This window comes from Megalobrama amblycephala, linkage group LG5 (genome assembly GCF_018812025.1).
Source record: "Megalobrama amblycephala isolate DHTTF-2021 linkage group LG5, ASM1881202v1, whole genome shotgun sequence".
Lineage (NCBI taxonomy): Eukaryota > Metazoa > Chordata > Actinopteri > Cypriniformes > Xenocyprididae > Megalobrama > Megalobrama amblycephala.
In genome coordinates, this window is record NC_063048.1 from 40,894,612 (window position 1) to 40,913,561 (window position 18,950).

At 36.5% G+C, this 18,950-nt stretch overlaps 1 protein-coding gene across 3 annotated transcripts in view; it reads left to right on the plus strand.

Annotated features, from left to right (window-relative positions):
• The window catches only part of slc25a21 (solute carrier family 25 member 21), a 139,125-nt gene that overhangs the window by 80,460 nt on the left and 39,715 nt on the right, over window positions 1–18,950 (plus strand). For all 3 annotated transcript variants that reach the window (XM_048192310.1, XM_048192312.1, XM_048192311.1), the window contains exon 3: window positions 16,868–16,916. In XM_048192310.1, the coding sequence (XP_048048267.1) occupies window positions 16,868–16,916 (49 nt within the window). The remainder of the gene's footprint in view (window positions 1–16,867; window positions 16,917–18,950) is intronic.

The following is an 18,950-nucleotide window of genomic DNA, read 5'->3' on the forward strand; positions in this document are numbered from 1 at the left end:
CGCCTCTGAATTGGCACTAATTTGAAAGCGAAAGTAAAATGCGCTCGGCCGCACAGGCATTCATAATGGTGCGTGTCTACTGGCTTTCTCTGATATATCCATTTTGCTCTCTGTTTGCTCTGCTGTCTGTGTTTCTTTGTCGCAAGCACTGTACTGTACCACTGTACACTGCGTGGTGTCAGTTGTGACACCAGGCACGATACTGGTATCAGTGTATCCCTAGAATACAACATAAAATTATCTTGAGTTTGTGTTAACCACAGACCTGATTTTAGGCATTTAACCAAAAACCCATTGACTTCACAACTTTTTGGCTATTCAACCATCAAGACCTTGGTGGTTCCCTTATTTGTTTAAAGCTTTTCCAGGGAATGGACTACAACTCCAAATATATCTCTAGTATACTGGTTATCATCAGTTAACACAAGATTTGCATTTAATATCCAGCCTTGCTGCTTTATCTCTTGTATGATTATATGTCGTCCTCATGGTATTTGCATCATGTGTTACAATTGTTATCATCTGTGCTGTTGTGAAATTCGACCTCAGGTATTTTCCATCCGCAGGAACATAAATGTGTGATCGTGTAAGGTCGTGTCATGACAAAAAAAACTTTTCGATGACAAATAGGAATGTGATGATACAATTTAAAAAGAAAAATCTAGTTCTGTGTTTAATACATTTTTGAATAATAATAATAAAAAACTCCAAAAATGTTAAGTACAAAGTTCTAAAAACATTTTTACACTTCTACAGTATCCAATAGAATACTTTAGAAAGGTACTGTGGCTGTACCATGTTACATTGATGGTATCAGACAGTAAAACAATACAACTTTTGATGTTTGCTGTGGTACTAAATGATTTCCATATTCATGTTCCATGGAATTACCAAAAAACCTTTGTGATGTAGCAGCATATTTTTGTGACAAACTTCCTCAAAAACTCTTACTAACCATGGATTGAATAGATGCAGGACAATAATGTAATTTCTCTGTGAAGAAATGTTTCAGAACTGCAAAAAATTTCTAGACCTGTACAGTAGCACACTGATAAAACCTGTCCAATGAAGGGGAGTGAATATGTTTGACAAGTGACTCGTAGCATATTTGTTTTTCATCCCCTCAAGTCTTTTCTTCATACACTTTCATTCTTCCTCCTATTAAACACTTTCACCCAAGGTTACAATATTTGCACATATTGGATTTCTCCATTTTGTTCTGTTTGTTTTTTTTTTAAGCTATAAGAAGAAACTTTATGAATACAGTCACGACTAAGGGCCGTACACATAATAAAAATACTAATTTCATCATAAAATCCCAGAAATTTTGTTAGGCAAATTTATTAAGTTCTTCTAGAACATATAGTCCATGGCATGCAAACTAAGGTTAATAGTTACAGTGAAATGCACACTAGAAACATGTAGGAGTTAAACCATCCATTTTTATTACATGCTTTACAGTGACGGTTCTGTGCATACCTCGGTTTTGGGGTCACGGTTTGGTTCGATTTTGGTACAATAGGAAAAATGGTCACACTTTAGTTTAGGATCCAATTCTCACTATTAATTATTAACTATGACTTTTACCTCAATAAACCCCTAATTACTGCTTATTAATAGTTAGTAAGGTAGCTAAATTTAGGTATGTAGAATATGGTCATGCAGGATAAGGCATTAATAAGTGCTTTATAAGTACTAATAAACAGCCAAAATCCTATTAATATGCATGTTAATAAGCAGCTGGAATTGGACCCTAAACTAAAATATTACTGGACAAAAGAACAAATCAACAATGCTAGGTTTCTTTTATTTTATTTTGGACAGATAGTTTGCACTAAGCAGTAAACAGAATGCACTCTCGCATAGGTACCATACCATACCATACCATTTACAACAACCAAAGTTGACCAAAGTGCTGTACAGAAAAAATAAACATATGTACAATTAATAACCACACAATAAAAGCATTCAAAGTAACAAATTAAATCAAGTAAATAAAGTCAACATCTTACTGGGTGTCAAAAGCCAAAGAGAAATGATGGGTTTTAAGAAGGGTTTTAAAAACAGATAAAGAAGAGGCCTGCTTAACATGCAAAGGCAGATCATTCCATAGGTCTAAAATAAAAGTTGTGCATTAGGAGTGTTACAATTTGTTTCACTTAAACTGTATATAAACATTCAAAGCTTAAGCCCAACCCTCCTATACGTAACTGTTTCGCGCACAGTGGAGAGCACAAGCCTTTCAAAGTATTCTCCTTTGTCCATGAGCACAGAAAGACACATTCGACTTGTGCACAAAGTCTAGTGGACTTTGTTTTTAAGCGCTCAAGTCATTTGCGCCTTCTGGATATGAGTGTGGATCGCCTGTGACTCGCTGTATTCGTTGTTTGACTGTATGCACCGAACTGTGACGTCCGTACCGTATGGTTTGGGACAAATACATATACCGCTACTCCCCTGCTATGTGCACATGAGAATTATAATAAAAAATCATTAGAATCATAAGTCAGGTTTGACTAAATGTGTAGATACTTGTATGCATCTTGGCACAGACAGATAGTAGCGAACTTCTTATCGGCATAGCTCACACTTCACCTAGTTCTTGTATTTTCCCCTCGGTGAGCCAGCAGTGGAATCTGATACCGGTGTGAGGTCTCAAAACTCTGATGGCTAATCAGATGTTCATTGTTAGTCAGAATGACAAATGGTGCAGTGCGGTCGTGCCGCCTGTATGTTTAGCATTCCTGTGTCTGTGTGTTTTGAGAAGCAGTATTCACGAGGTTTAGTGTGGAGGTGTCACCGATGATGAGGGTGTGCTCGATTAGCTACTGGTGGAAGCGGGAACGCGGCCAAACCTCGTCGCTCTGGACCGATGTGAAAAGGAATGCCTGATACGCAACTCCCAGATAACCAACCTATAAGAACACTCGAAAGCCATCTCAGGAAAAAGTTCAGAGGTGTCCTAATATTGTTGTCAATGAGAGATTTATGCCAGACAAAGAAATATTTACTAATTCTCTGGTAAAAGAATTTTTGAGAAGTGTCATGAATGGCAATATGTCGAAACCAGCACTTCTATTTCACGTATGGTTGCACAACTTCAGCATGTCATGCCAGGCAATTCACATTGATTGATATGTCAACAAGAAGGATTAGCACTTGCGAAATTATTTAGACATGTAAAAGAAGTATAATACAAGTAATTGGGGGTGTTTTATCCCAGTACCTCTAAGTATGAGCCAAGAGCATTTTCTGCCTGGTTTGAAGTAACTCAAGTGTGACTGTAACCCATGAAGAGCCAATGCCAGCAGCTGTCTTAGTCAACTAACACCGATAATAGTTATGGTGCTGGTAGTTAGCTTCAGTTACAACCGCAACTTTAGAGATCCCACCTTCACGACGCAACGCCCCCTTCCCTCACACTCTAACCTTTTCTTATAGGCTTTTAGGGAAAATCTGCTCACTCTGTCACTGTCTTTAGATGATTGATGACACCTGTGCATGTTGAGCAATCATTTACTGTCACTGCGCTATTTTCCTTTTTCACTTTTGCGTGGGAGCAAGAGTCGGGTACTTGCCTGAGCCAAGACCGACTGCAAGATAGCGATCTCAACTGTGGTGATGTATGGTCTTCTATCAGGGAAGATATCGGACTATTATGAATGTATGCTGAAAAACAGTTGCCTGGAGTCCATGTGTTATCGCCTCTGTGGACTGCTCTTATCTTGCTCTTAACTTTTCTATTAGCATTGCCTAGTTAGGCAACAAAATATCAATGCTCGAGGCAACTCGTAATACAATGGGGCTAATGTATTCGGAGGTGTGTGCTAGGGTGACGCTGACCGCCTACTCATCAAGCTGTGTAGTTTATCTAGAATTGTTATTATTATTTTTTTTTAATATTTTTAAGTATTAAGTATTGTTTAAACAGTGATTGTAATTTAATTGCCTAAATTATTACATTATTTGCTAATGGCATTCTTTAAATTGTAATGTTGACATGCATTCTCTGTAAAGCTGCTTTGAAATTATATGTATCGTGAAAAGCGCTATACAAATAAATGTGAATTGAATTGAATTGAATATCAGCATAAATCCTCATCTTTTTTTGGTGCAAATACATTACAGTAACTTGACATTATCATTGAAGACCAGCAATAATAATTTTCATTTTGATTACATAATAATGGCAATATATACATGTCAAAGTCAGACATGCCCCTTTGCCAGCTGTGATGCTGGTTACTGGTTTAAACTTGGCCCAGGTTTGTAAAAGATTTTTGGCTCAGCACACCTTAATAGCTTCAACAATTGATTGCCAATTAAGTTTAGAATACAATGAACCAATCAGAACCCAGTTTAGGTCAGATAGCTGCTAATGGTGGATATTTTGATGAATCAAAAATTAAAGTTTTTTTCTATGTATAAACTGTTTTCATAATAAAATAAAGTAGTTTGTGTTGTCCCTTATCAGTGCAAAATTATCACAAATGAAAAAGGATTCATGCCAATATTGTCCAAAACCCCACTTTTCTAGGCGTTTTTATATATATAAATATATATATAAAATAAATGAAAACTTTTATTCAGCAGCCATGCATTAAATTAATGAAAAGTGACAGTAAAAACTATTACATTGTTACGAAAAAAAAAACCCCACAGTTTGCACAAAAATATTTAATAGCACAACAACATTGAAGATAATAAGAAATGTGTTTGTTGATTTCTGAAGGATCATGTGAAACTAAAGAGTAATGGCTGCTAAAAATTCAGCTTTGTCATCGCAAGAATAAATTACATTTTAAAATATATTCAAATAGAAAATAATTAAATAAAATCGTATTAAAATAATATGGTAAGAAATATCAGTTTGCAAAATCAAACAGCATAACAAGCTGTTTTCTACAGCTAAAAATAACTGGAAGCAAATGCTACCGGAAGCCAGACACATTAAATTTACAAATGGCCACACCCACTCTGAAAAATAAGGTGGATATGCCTAATTCGGTCATGAAACTCTGATGGGTCCTTAACACAAACTGATGATATTCACAGCGTTAACTTCTTGGCACAAGCTGATTGGTTCATGTTGCAACTGCAGCCAATGAGCTTTCTGCTCACAACATTTAAATGGATTTTTAGCATTTACTATAGCAGTTTGCAGCAGTTTCCTCCACCTTCCCCAGCTCCACCTGTATAGATCTGCTTTGGGAAATTATATACACTCTAAAAAATAAAGTGTTGGCTCAAAAAAAAAAAAATTAACGCAACAGTTTGCATCAAGATGCAGTTCCTCCTGCGCCACTCTTTTCCTGTCACCCTTTAAGAGTGATGGTGGGAGTGTTTCAGCACTGCCTTCCTTCTCAGTCCTCTGACTTGATAAACCGATAGGAAGTATGAGATCTGTCTGAACCCCTGACTCCAGTGTTCCCTGTTCCCAGTGGGCTGCAAGCCATTGCTGACATCTTTGAGTGAGTTACATTCAACCAATAAGCTACATTGAGTTAGAGGAACTTAATAATTTGTAGCATAAACACAAATTTTTAACTTGATTATTCCAAAAAGTTAAATCACTGCAATTACCAGAGTTGTATCCCCGGAACCAAATAATCTTATCTATTTCATTTCAATCAACAGCTATCATAGCACATGCTAACACAACTTATTTAGCATGTATATTTAATGAACAAGTAAGATATTACTCGTCACTGGCATTAGCACAGTCATTGCTTATGGAGTCAATGTAGTGTTTACCTTCATGTATCTACTCTTCAGCACAATTGTAACCACAAAACTCTTTTAAATGTCAAACATAACAGCATTAAACAATAACAGGTCTTTCCCTTCACTAAAAACAAATAAATTAACACTTAATTTCAACATTTATTCTCCTTATCCAGTCCTATGTAAAGCATGCTGAAATCCACTGCCTAATTTCTGAAGTTATCAAGATAATTTCATTGTTACTACAACCTAATTTTTTTTTTTAATTTTTTTTTTTAATGGCAATTAACGCAGAAATTACAGAAGATTTTAAGCTGATTTTAAGCAACATTATTAAGTTAAGTCATTATTAAGTTGTGGTAACAAGTCTCCTGAATTACTTTTTTCAGCATACATATGCACAGCAGCGTATCAGCATATGTATTGGCAGTAGCAAGTTCCTGTACTTACTCTGCAGCAGCAATAAAAAACAGCAGCAGCAGCAGCAGTGTAGCAGATCTATTCTGCCAAGACCAAATACATGAACATTGTCATATCCACTTCCATTCTAAAAACCTTCTGAGAGTTGTCATTATAGATATATACAGGGTTCACACGGGTCCTTGAAATCCTTGAATGTTTGAATCTGAAAAGAAAAAAAAAAAATTCAAGGCCCTGGAAAGTTTTTGAAATGAAACATACATGGATACAGGTCCTTGAAAGTGCTTGAATTTATTTTGTGCAAGAAGTTTTCTGGAAAAAATGCCATATTATTCCCTGATTTACGTTAGTTAGACGCATTTACGCGTTACCTTAAGTGTTTCCCGCGTGAGGTACTTTGTGAAACTACTACGATGGTACCTCAACGTTTCACAGATGTAAACCCATGAGGTAAGAAAAACCTAAAAGCATATTCATATATCTTAAAACTTCTGGTTACATAAGCTCTTTTCAATAAAATCCATGCAAAAGTTAATATCAGATCATTTTAGAATACAGTATAGCATGTACCGAATATTCTTCAGTTTTATGCAAAACAGAAATACGAGAAATAGAATATCAGATCTGTCATATGGCCAAAAATAAATGCAAAAAAAAAAGAAGCTTTTTTGCATAGTTGTGTTAGACAAATGAAAACTGTAACAATATATTAACACGATGTAACCTTGCTCTCACTTGAAATGTGTCCCCACATTAAGTCCTTGAATTTGAAGGTATTGGACCTGGAAAGTCCATGAAATATTATATATAATATTCTCTGTATATACCATATATTTCACATTTCCTTCTGACTGAGAATATTACACACCTGGCTCGAGTGACCATACAGTTCAGTCTTACCATCCCTTATTTGGGAAAACCTTACATCAAACTTACCATGTATGAAAAAGTTCATCATGAAACAGGCATATTATTAAAATAGATCATGTCACTAATGATAAACTCACAAACATGCATTGGTTTCATTGTTGCAGAGTGTAATTTGAGAATGCATCTTGAGGGCAATCGCCTCTCCTTGTCAATCTGTTGCAGTGCACGTGTGTCAGTTCTCTCGCATGTAACTGCGGGTAGACGCCACAGTTGACAGAAACTGTCAGTGCTATTGTGAATCAGAGACAAAAGACACGCCAAATAATAGAACTCAATGATATGTCACTCACTAAGGTGGAACTAAGCCTAAAACACCAACCAGATGGCAGGTCAATTTCTGCCTGAACTTTGACTAAATGACAAAATTACATAAGAGTTCAGAGAGAGGCTTTATGTTTCTCTACTTTCTCCACTCTACACTTGATCAAACAGTAGCATGTGCTGACAACCACAGAAATCCCATAGTGCAACTCAACATTTGGATGGGAAAGCCTGCAGAGAGTTTTGGATCAGTCGGGAGCAGGTTCTTGATCATGTTTGATTATGCTCTTCTTGATGGATTACCAGTAATGTAGACGCTGTTGTCGGCAGCTGCTCGTATTGATTCTGTGGTTGCATTTAAAGGTTGTCATTTGCATTGCTATTTTAAATAGATACCGGAGCTGATAATTTCTTTATCAGGAAGTACTGTGAAAAAACATGGCTCATTTTTTCCATCCAATTGAATTCGGTAAATATTACTCAATCATGATGCTATGCCTGGCTTAAGATCTGATAAGGTGACTAATCATATTCCTCCCATCTGCTTTAATCTTTACACGCTCATCATAAGAGTTTGTTCTTTTGTATTCAGCTGTCAAGGAAAACATGCAAATAGTGCACGCATGCCCTCCTCCACCACCACACATAGCGAAGCTGTCTTATTCTGTTCTTATACCCCAGTGAAAATTATTTTGTTGGGTAAACTACATTATTGAACCTTACAATGAAGTAGAAACTGCTGAGTTGAGCTTTATCCAACAGGACTGGGTATACCAGTTTTATTTTAGTATTATTTATACACTATTTTAGTATGAATTTTGTTTTTATTTTTATATTTTCTGTTTTCAATTTAATTTTAGTTTAGGTTTTAGTAGTTCTGTTATGTATTTGTCATTTTTATTTCAGTTTAAGTTTTGGTAACTTTAGTACTTATATTTTATTTCAGTTATTTTTTCATTTAATATTTGTTTTTTATATTAGCGTCATTTCAATCAATGAAAACAATTTTTAATAGTTTTAGTTAAATCTTATCGCTCACTGGTTTGAGATGCATTCCAGTCAAAACTGAACAAGCCTAAATGCATCTGGTTGTTGAAACCACATATGTAAATTTTACTCCTCCCAAAAATGTGTGAAAGCATTTTATAGGCTAAATAACATGTTATAGACCGATATGACAGCACTAATGCATCACGCATCGCAGCAGATGAGCAACTTAATATCTCTTCAGCTAGCAAAATTTTCAAAACTCTTAGTTACTAATATCACAACAGATCATCAAAAGTGCACTTTTTTCAGACATTTCAGCATGATTTCAATTGTGTTAGTACAATACACAAAATCACAAAGCCGACGTGCAAACTGCCACAAATGAAACTGAAAGCCAGTCATCTTTATTAAAGGGAATGAGACTAAATGAATCTTACCAGTGCTGTTGCCACACTCTCTCTTAATGCAGTCTTTGATTTTGAAATTAGATTTTGATTTAAAAAAATTACATTTTTTGAAATTAGCTGATGATCAATAAAATGCAGCTCATATTTGTTGCTTCTTTTTTTTATTGCAATCTTTTAAACAATGAACAGACAAGGGCAATAATATATTAATTACATCAAATCAAATGTTATGGTAAAAAAAGGGGAAAGCAGCAAGAAATTCACATCTATAAGCAAGTATAAGTTACAAATTATTCAAAAAATAGATTTAAAGCTTTAAAATAATTTACAGGGTTTTTTTTTTCGCTTTATTTCTTGTTTCTTTTAATGTGTACAAATAGTGACCTATTTATATTTTAAAATGAGTAAAATTAGTTTTTTTTTTCCCTCCCCATTTACATTCGTGGATAAAGAATTTTCCATATATAATGAGCAAATTCACAATATACCAAATTTTGAAGTCAACGGTATTATCGGTATTATTAAAAACGTTATTAACGGTATTATAAAAAAAAAAAAAATCTTTTACTTTAAGTTGTAATTCAATGTTAGTACTATTTTTCACAAAAAAAGCCAGATCACACCAAAATAGTTCAGTCAGGACCACTTAAGTCAAAAATTACAAGAGACAAAATTGAGTCAATTTTTTATTGGCATATTTTGCTAAAGTTACAATTTGGCGGTATGGCTCTGTTCTAAATTCCCCGTCCTTTTCATGAGCTCCATGAAAGCCAAGACCGGGAACAGCAGCAGCTTCTGGGGACAAACTTCCATTTTTTTTTAACTGGGAGAGCAGCAGAAAATCCCCCTATTGAGAAAAGAGCATGCATCAGTGACAACAGAATGACACTGATTAAGTTATACACAAGTTTAAGGAGGAGCTGGGGAGGAGGTGGGTTGCAAGCAGCATGCAGTGGAAGCAGCCTAGCAGGCAGAGAGACGGAAGCTGCGTTTAAGTAATGCGCCTTATTTTAGAGTTGCCAATGGAGTCCATAGAAATCGGATCAGCTGATATGGGTGGGGTTGGAATTTGCGAATCAGCTGATAGCGGAGCTTGACTACGAGGCCTGCCTGAACTAACGCTGACGCTCAGTTTTTGTATAAATACAATCATAAAATAAATGTACAATACTCTCAATTCCCTCTTTACAAAAAAACACATTTCAGGTCAATGTCTTTACAAAACGTTACAATTACCTGTTTTACAGGATAAATACGATGAACAATCTTAAATGATACCTCCCTAATTTTATTGGTGATACAAAAGCGTCTGGAGATTTTAAAGGTCTTTTTCCAGTTGACATGTTGAAATTGTGATCTCCAAAATCCAATTGCTAAAGGAACAGTGGAAATTTGGCACATTGTTCTGAGATAATTATTATTAAAATTTTTGTCTTATAAATATATACCTTCCAGTTTAAGACTAAGATCTAAGTTTGGTTTTCGTCTATATTATTTTGTAGCAAATTTATAAGTTCTGAGGGAATGGTATTGATTACCATCATTACCATCATAAACTCATTGACAGGTATATAAATATAAAGTAAATGACCATTACTATTCAAAAGTTGTGAAACCAACAAAATATTTTCCACAAGCCAATTAACTAAAATATATTTGTTGCTTTCGGTGACGTAAACTCCATTAAATCTGCATATAGCGCGTATATAGTGCATAGATCGGATTTATATCCGTTTTGCAGAGACACATTTATGTGGCTAAGTGTAAATATAATCGTTTTGATAAATCAGATAGCTATCAGATCATAGAAAATGCATGAAGTGACCGAGTATAAACAGGCCCATTATGCTTTTTATCTCATTAGATTAAATTCAGTCAGCAAACTTTGGTAAAATTGGATCTTTTGACTATAGATTCAGCGGTTTGTGGAACAAAACAATTCAATATAAAAATGTTTTCTTGCCAGTTTTTTGCATTATGTTCTTTTTTTTTATCTCATTAGATTAAATTAGGACAGCAAACTTTGGTAAAATATGGGTATTTTGACCATACTATCAATTTAGTGGTGCAGGAAACACTGGCAAAGAGTAAAAAAAAAAATATCTTGGGATTTTAAAAGCTCGATATCTAGATCAAATTAAGTTTTTAAAAGATTCGGCTACTACCCAGCCCTATTGTCCAGTGTACAAAAAATGATCTTGTTCCGATCAAGGGTTCCCATCCAAAAAGCCAGGGACAAATGTTTTATGGGTGGATAATCTCTCCTCTGGGTCCAATGAGTAAGCGACCATACTGGGCCCCCTGACGACAGCCCTGTTCCCATCATGGATCCCATTTCTCCCGATAATTTCTTTGCCAACAACATCACCATTATATAATTTCTTCATATAGTGGCTTTCTCATTACAAAAGCACAGCTTGCATCCACTTAAACCTTTTTAATTACTTGCTAGTGTTGTGTAGAGAAAGTCTTGCTTTCCCTTTCAGTCTGTCCATCTCTTGCCCCCCCTCTCATCGCCTTTTTCCTGCTCACTTAAATCCACCCATATGGAACATGCCAACGATGGATGTGGTTTATTCTTTGGCCCTCTCACCTTGTTTGTGCATTTTACCCTCTTTGGAAGCTCTTAGACGATAACTCTTGAGTGTTGTTGCTTAACTAGGGTTTTCTTTTCTTTTCCGCCAAACATGGAGTTCATTAGACTCAAATGAGTGACAGGCTTTCTCAACTACTCACTGCTTCCTACCTTTGATCCTCTACGAGCCCCTCTTGTACAGTCCAGAGCAGCAACAGGGTTCACACGGATTCAGGCTTCGTCCACATTTACCTCAACAGCGACGTGGTTTTGTCAAAGTAGCATGTGTTTTTGGATCCAAAAAAACTTTTGTTGGTCCTGAAACAACATTCCTGTCAAACAAACAGTCCTGCAGGGTTCCCGAAAATCAGATTTTAATGGCATATTCTGGGTTCAGTACAAATTACAGTTTTTGGGGGTTTTTTTATATTGCTTTGTTGCAATTTTCACATGCAATTGGTACATTTTCAAAACTCTTAGTACTAATATCACAACAGATCATCAAAAGTGCACTTTTTTCAGTCATTTCAGCATGATTTCAATTGTGTTAGTACAATACACAAAATCACAAAGTATCCTTTTCACTTCGCAAAATAAGTGTTTCATCTATATAAATGTTTCATTCAAAGTAACTGCGTTACATAATGCTATTACTATCAAACTTTTGATTTGCATCTCTTTTCGTTCAGTTTAATACATTTGTCTATTATTTAATCCAGCTGATCTTAGTGGTTAATCAATGAATCATTTGGATATTTGTATAGACATAGTTTCTACTTTGTTTGCAATTTCCGATACTGATAATCATAAGTACTTCATTTTTATTTTACATTATAAGTGATTTATCTTAGATTCTAACCATGTTCAAAGTGTGTGTGTGGTCATGGTATTCCCTACATTATGGGGACCAAATGCCCCCACAAGAATAGTAATACCAGTAAATTCTGACCTTGTAGGGACATTTTTTGGGTCCCCATGAGGAAAAAGGCCTATAAATGATACAGAATGATGTTTTTTGAAAATCTAAAATATCAGAAAGTTTTCTGTGATGTGTAGGTTAGGGGTAGGGGGTAAAATATACAGTTAATGTACAGTAAAAAAACATTACGTCTATGGAATGTCCCCATAAAACATGGAAACAGTCAATGACTTTGATCAGATATACATCAGAAGAAGAGAGACAGATAGCCTCAAATGCAGCATTTTACATTACAGTATGTGTGCTATGTGGTACTGTAAACAGATTACCATGGTAGAGACTGCGTCATTACTGTAACTCACCCTTCATCTGTACAGATCAACTACAGTATAGATTCAGTCATATGGTACAGTTAGAACATTTACTGTATTGGCAGCAAACTCTCTCCTCGCACAAAACCTCATGGCCATTTCATAATTTCATCACACCATTTGATAACACAATAGATACTATTACAAACATTATGGATTTCATGCCAATTATGTAATTTAGGCAATCTAAGTGTATTTTCTAATGTGGCCTCTGTAGTTCATCAAGGGTGATTTGAAACATGTATTTTGCATTGTTTGCTATTGGGTTAGCTGATTGTTAAAAGTACTAAAGTGAAAGAAGAACATACTGTTGTGTTTCAGTGATTAAACCAAATGTTCTCATTACGTATCACAACGATCTTGTGTTTTGAAACAGTGATTATGTAGAATGAGAATATGTACAACTAGAGATGAGATCAAGTTTTGAAACAATGACTAGCTGTGTTACAAGTGTGATCAGTTTGGATTTTTGTTCTAAGAGTTTTGAAAATGTACACCTTAGATGTGAAAATAGTACCAAAGCAAATAAAAACAGCTCTGTCAACAGCTGTTGTGGCATAATGTTGATTATCACAGAAAATAATCTTGACTGGTCCCCCGTTTTCTTAAAAAAAAAAAAAAAAAATTAAAACAAATGGTGAGACGCTTACGATGTCTGTAAATGGCACCAATTTCTGCAAAAATTTAAAAGCAGAAATGTGATGCTTGTTTTATAAATGTATTTACATTAATTCTGCTGCATAAAACTTGATGTGAAGTCAGTTGTTGTGTCCCAATTCGCATACTATCCATCCTAAATAGTATTCGATATTTTAGAATTAGTGTGTCCCAAATCATAGTATGTTCCAAATCGTAGTATGTTGAAATGAGTATTCCAAAGATACCCGGATGATCTACTTTTTCCAGTTAGAATCCGAAATGTGGATCCGTGCACACTTCTGACAGCTAATATTGCCCACAACCCATTGTGCACTGGACACAGATTCCATTAGAACTACAAACACGAATAAAAAGTGTTTAAAAACTACAAACATGGCGGATGTGCAACGTTTAAGTAGAGCGGTTAAGATAAAGGGGTTTGAGTGATTAATAATCAGTATCTAATCTGACGAAAAGACATTTATTAAATGTTATATTTAAATATAAAATGTTATATTATATTTAATCTGCAACAGCACTCCGAACTTTTATAACAATGCGTTTGGTCATTAACTTTTAAAGGCATCATTACGCAAACATAAGGGAGAGTTCTCCACATGAAAGACCCATGACTGGCAGATCAACGTGCGACTACATTTCTCTCCGAAATGGTAGGAAATAAAATGTAATTGAATATAAAGGATTTTAACTGTGACAAGATGATTGACAGGGTAGTTTAAACGGTTACAGGTCGCATGTAACTAAGCGACAGAGCGTCGGTTAAAAGGAAGTAGTATGTCCCAAAGCTTGCATACTCTTCTGCTACACATTCAAAAGTATGTACTTTTTCTTCACAAAAACAGTACATACTTTTAAGGTATAATTTGGTGAATTGGGATGCAGCAAGTGTTCTCATTTTTTTTTTTTTTTTTTTTTTGGTCATTTTAGGTTTTAGTTGTTTTGCTGTCATGGCAACAAAATTAAGTGCTTTTTTTAAAGAAAAATGTAAAGAATTTTTTAACGTCAGAAAATAAGCAATTTTTTCCCCTCGCTAAAATCTTTGATTGTGTATAATGTTTGCAGAGTGGCCCCATTCACTTCCATTGTAAGTGCCTCACTTTAAGACAGATTTTTTATCTTATCTTTATCTTATCTTTTTTTTAAGAGAAAAGAAAGGACAAATGGAAATTAATTTGGGGTAATATTATGCCACAAGTGCTGTCATTTGAGCTTAACTTGTATTGAACCCTGCGAATATACTTGTCTTCCTATTTATTCATTAGTTGGGGTTTGAATTGAATTGGCCACACCCACCATAAATTGAATTAGAATTACAGGAAGTAGGAGACATTCAACAGTTAATGGCATTCTGGAAAATGAAATGTTATTTTATCTTAGTCTGAAAGGCCTAAAATCTTAAATCTCTTTTCTTTTTTGCTTTCAAATATGGCTTTGTCAAGCATTCAAAGTTTGTCTCTACAAACCTTCCTATTCTAGTTTTGTTTTGTTTTGTTTTTTTTGTTTTTTTTTAAATTCCAATTTGAAGTCCAGTATTGCTTTCTGTTTCCCACCACAAATTAATTTCAAATTCAGGAATTGAACTGAAATGTAAAATGCATGCTCAATTCAATTCTGAACAATAAACTACCTCTAAAATCTGAGGTAAATAATAGCTTGATAACAATGTTGTTACATGACCATTGATAAAAATGACTGTAATTAATTCACTGAAATGAAAATGTTTATCAAGTATTGCAGAATTTTAAAAAGACACATCCCTTAACATGATTTTACCACTCCACCTCAGCGTCAAGTACAGATGGGTCTATTCCTCCAGCTGTCTCGCTGCTGAGATGACTCTCCCAGGCCTCCTTCTCTTTTATTTCCTCAGGATGGATAGAGTGCTGAAATGGAAAACATGTGTCTCCTGAGTGCATAACATTATTTTCCCCTGTGATGCCCTGGCAGCCGTGATTAATTAATGATAAACGTTACTGTGTTATAACGCCTTGGGCGACAGGGAGACCATGACATACCTAATTTGCCTCCTTTCTCCTCATTTTCGTTTGACTGATGCATCTTCCACAAACTCATATCAGACCTGAAATGAATCACACCACCTCAGCTTGTCCAGCTGTTAGGATTTGTTTATGAATATGCCACATTATCTGTTCAAAAGACTCCAAAAAGACAACACAAACATGTCTGTATCGCTTTTGAATGTATCCTTTGCTAAGTCATAATGGCGGACTGCAATTCCTCTTTGGAATTTCTCTTGATTATTACTTTCCTGGAAAATCCCCAAGGAGGCAATGTCTTGTTTATGGACAATACTTTTAATGGAAGAAATTAGAATAGGACCATATTTCTCAACAGCTGTGTACACATAGAGGAATCTGTGAGGGAAACCATTAAAGTAAACGCCCGAACAGAGCTGAGAATTGCAATGCAGATGCATAATTGTGCCTCTAGGATCTCGCTGCGACAAATTGCACTCGTCTAACACCCCCTCAATGTTTGTTTACAGCTACCGTGAACAAAAAAAACATTTTCTACGAACTGTTTAGTGCAAAACAGGTACTGAATCTTGCTGTTAACTATTTACATAACTTGTAGCCCAACACAGATACGGTTTCAGCCGTTATTCACTGTCTCTGTTAAATGGAACCCAATCTGCGTGGTAACAACATGCTAAGTATTCGCCGTGTTTTGCAGTGTAAAATCTCCATTATTCAGCATGTTAAACACCCCTCACCCTTTCTGTCATGGCTCAAGCGCATATGAACTGGAATCCTGGCATTAGGAAGGCCATTACGGCAGCCTCTCTGTGGGCCGGTCCAGATAAAATAGGATTCGAAAATACTTTGGGATTTTACGTCCATCAGCACGTTGGAACCGAATAAAATGGATGATGGTAATGACTTGCAGGCCAGGCGAGCGCAACGTCCCACATCTATGCATGGAGGCCATTTTGTTGCCAGATCCCTTACCGCACGCTTGTCAGTTGCAGTGGAGTGGCAAGGAGGCAAAAACAAGATCAGAGTGACGAAGGTGGCTGCTGGCCAAGCGGCTCCTGTCGGATGTGAGTTCAGGGGACTGTTGCATAGGGATTTTTGAGGGGAAAACCCTCCGTCTACCGAAATCAGACACACAAACCACACGCATGCACACAGACAGATGGTGAATGGAATCACACAAATGTCTGTGACTTTTTATTTGTATTTACAAATATATGGATCATGGTGTATAATACATCACCGTTTTAACGTGGTGAAATATTTGTGGATTAGGTCAAACGTTTCAGTCTCAAGAGACTTTGTACTTGGCAGGATTCTGGAGTGTTTGAAATGAAGCTGTGTTTGGGATGATTACGCAGTTAAAAATTCACTGTACAATGCAATAAGGCTTGAATGGTCATGAATGAAATCGGATTATACTGAAATACTTAAAAAGCTCAGTGAAATATGATGAGAAATACTGAAAGAGAAGGAAAGAAAGCTTGGCATTTGGTAATGACAGCTTAATGGCCTGTGAGCGAATAATAACATGTTCAGTTGTGCTCATGTCTCGTTTTAATGACTGATTTATGACGGGCAGTGTTATAATTACTTATGATTTTTGTTCTCTATAGGTCTTGTGGAGATTTGTTTGATGCACCCATTGGATGTTGTGAAGACCAGGTAAAAAATAATTCATTACGTAATTCTCTCTCATTCCTTTCTGTTCTTAGGAATTTTCTTCATTTTGTGGCAGTAGCGTGATATTTCTGTGGGAAATGAAATGCGTCATTTACTCATACTTTTTTTTAATGTTCTCAAATTGCTCACATACTTACCTCATTATTTCACTTAATTATATCCCTTGTTTTGATGCCTGTGGTTCTGAAAGTGAAGAAATATACACTGCTCAAAAACATTAAAGGAACACTTTTTAATCAGAGAATAGCATCAAGTCAGTTAAAATCCTGGGATATTGATCCGGTCAGTTAAGTAGCAGAGGGGGTTGTTAATCAGTTTCAGCTGCTTTGGTGTTAATGAAATTAACAACGGGTGCACTAGATCGGCAAAAACAGGAATGGTTTTACAGGTGGAGTACATTGACGTTTTTTCCCTACTCATCTTTTCTGACTGTTTTTCACTAGTTTTGCATTTGGCTAGGGTCAGTGTCACTACTGGTAGCATGAGGCGATGCCTGGACCTTACAGAGGTTGCACAGGCAGCTCAACTCCTCCAGGATGGCACATCAATACGTGCCATTGCCAGAAGGTTTGCTGTGTCTCCCAGCACAGTCTCAAGAGCATGGAGGAGATTCCAGGAGACAGGCAGTTACTCTAGGAAAGCTGAACAGGGTCGTAGAAGGTCCTTAACCGATCAGCAGGACCGGTATCTGCGCCTTTGTGCAAGGAGGAACCGGATGAGCACTGCCAGAACCCTACAAAATGACCTCCAGCAGGCCACTGGTGTGAATGTCTCTGACCAAACAATCAGAAACAGACTTCATGAGGGTGGCCTGAGGGCCCGACGTCCTCTAGTGGGCCCTGTGCTCACTGCCTGACACCGTGGAGCTCGATTGGCATTTGCCATTGAACACCAGAATTGGCAGGTCCGCCACTGGCACCCTGTGCTTTTCACAGATGAGAGCAGGTTCACCCTGAGCATGTGACAGACGTGAAAGGGTCTGGAGAAGCTGCGGAGAACGTTATGCTGCCTGTAACGTTGTTCAGCATGACCGGTTTCGTGGTGGGTCAGTAATGGTCTGGGGAGGCATATCCATGGAGGGACACACAGACCTGACTGCCATTAGGTATCGGGATGAAATCCTTGGACCCATTGTCAGACCCTACGCTGGTGCAGTGGGTCCTGAGTTCCTCCTGGTGCACGACAATACCCGGCCTCATGTGGCGAGAGTATGCAGGCAGTTCCTGGAGGATGAAGGAATTGATACCATTGAATAGCCCCCACACTTGCCTGACCTAAATCCAATAGAACAACTCTGGGACATTATGTTTCGGTCCATCCGACACCACCAGGTTGCACCTCAGACTGTCCAGGAGCTCAGTGATGCCCTGGTCCATATCTGGGAGGAAAAACCCCAGGACACGATCTGTCATCTCATTAGGAGCATGCCCCGACGTTGTCAGGCAATGCATACAAGCATGTGGGGGCCATACAAACTACCGAGTACCATTTTGAGTTGCTGCAATGAAATTCCGAACACATTACCCAGTCCATATCAGTATAGATATCCAGCATGACATTTTTCCCCATTGAGATCTGATGTGTTTTCAAAGTGTTCCTTTAATTTTTTTGAGCAGTGTATGTGAATACCAATTTGAGTTGCATTAACAAAACGGCACTGAACGGTGTTCTTTACGGCTCATGCACGTTTATTCTACTAAATACTCTGTAGTTGCTTGTAAACAAAAAACTATGGGGCTATAGACTGAACACCATTTTCACAAATTCGTGTTTTTGTAGTTTACACAGAGATGATAATGTTTTCTTTTCAAAAATGTGCACTTTGAAACCTGCTTTCAAAAGTTTGTTTTCAGTGCACCAAAACACAGTTGTCGTATAAATCAATGGCCAAAACGCGTAAAGTTTTCAGTTTTAGTTGAAAATTTGTCATTCCTTACTGGTTGTTCATGTCACAAATTTATGCTTTCTGTTATTTTATTGTATTTTATGAAAATAAATTAATTAATGTTTTGTTTT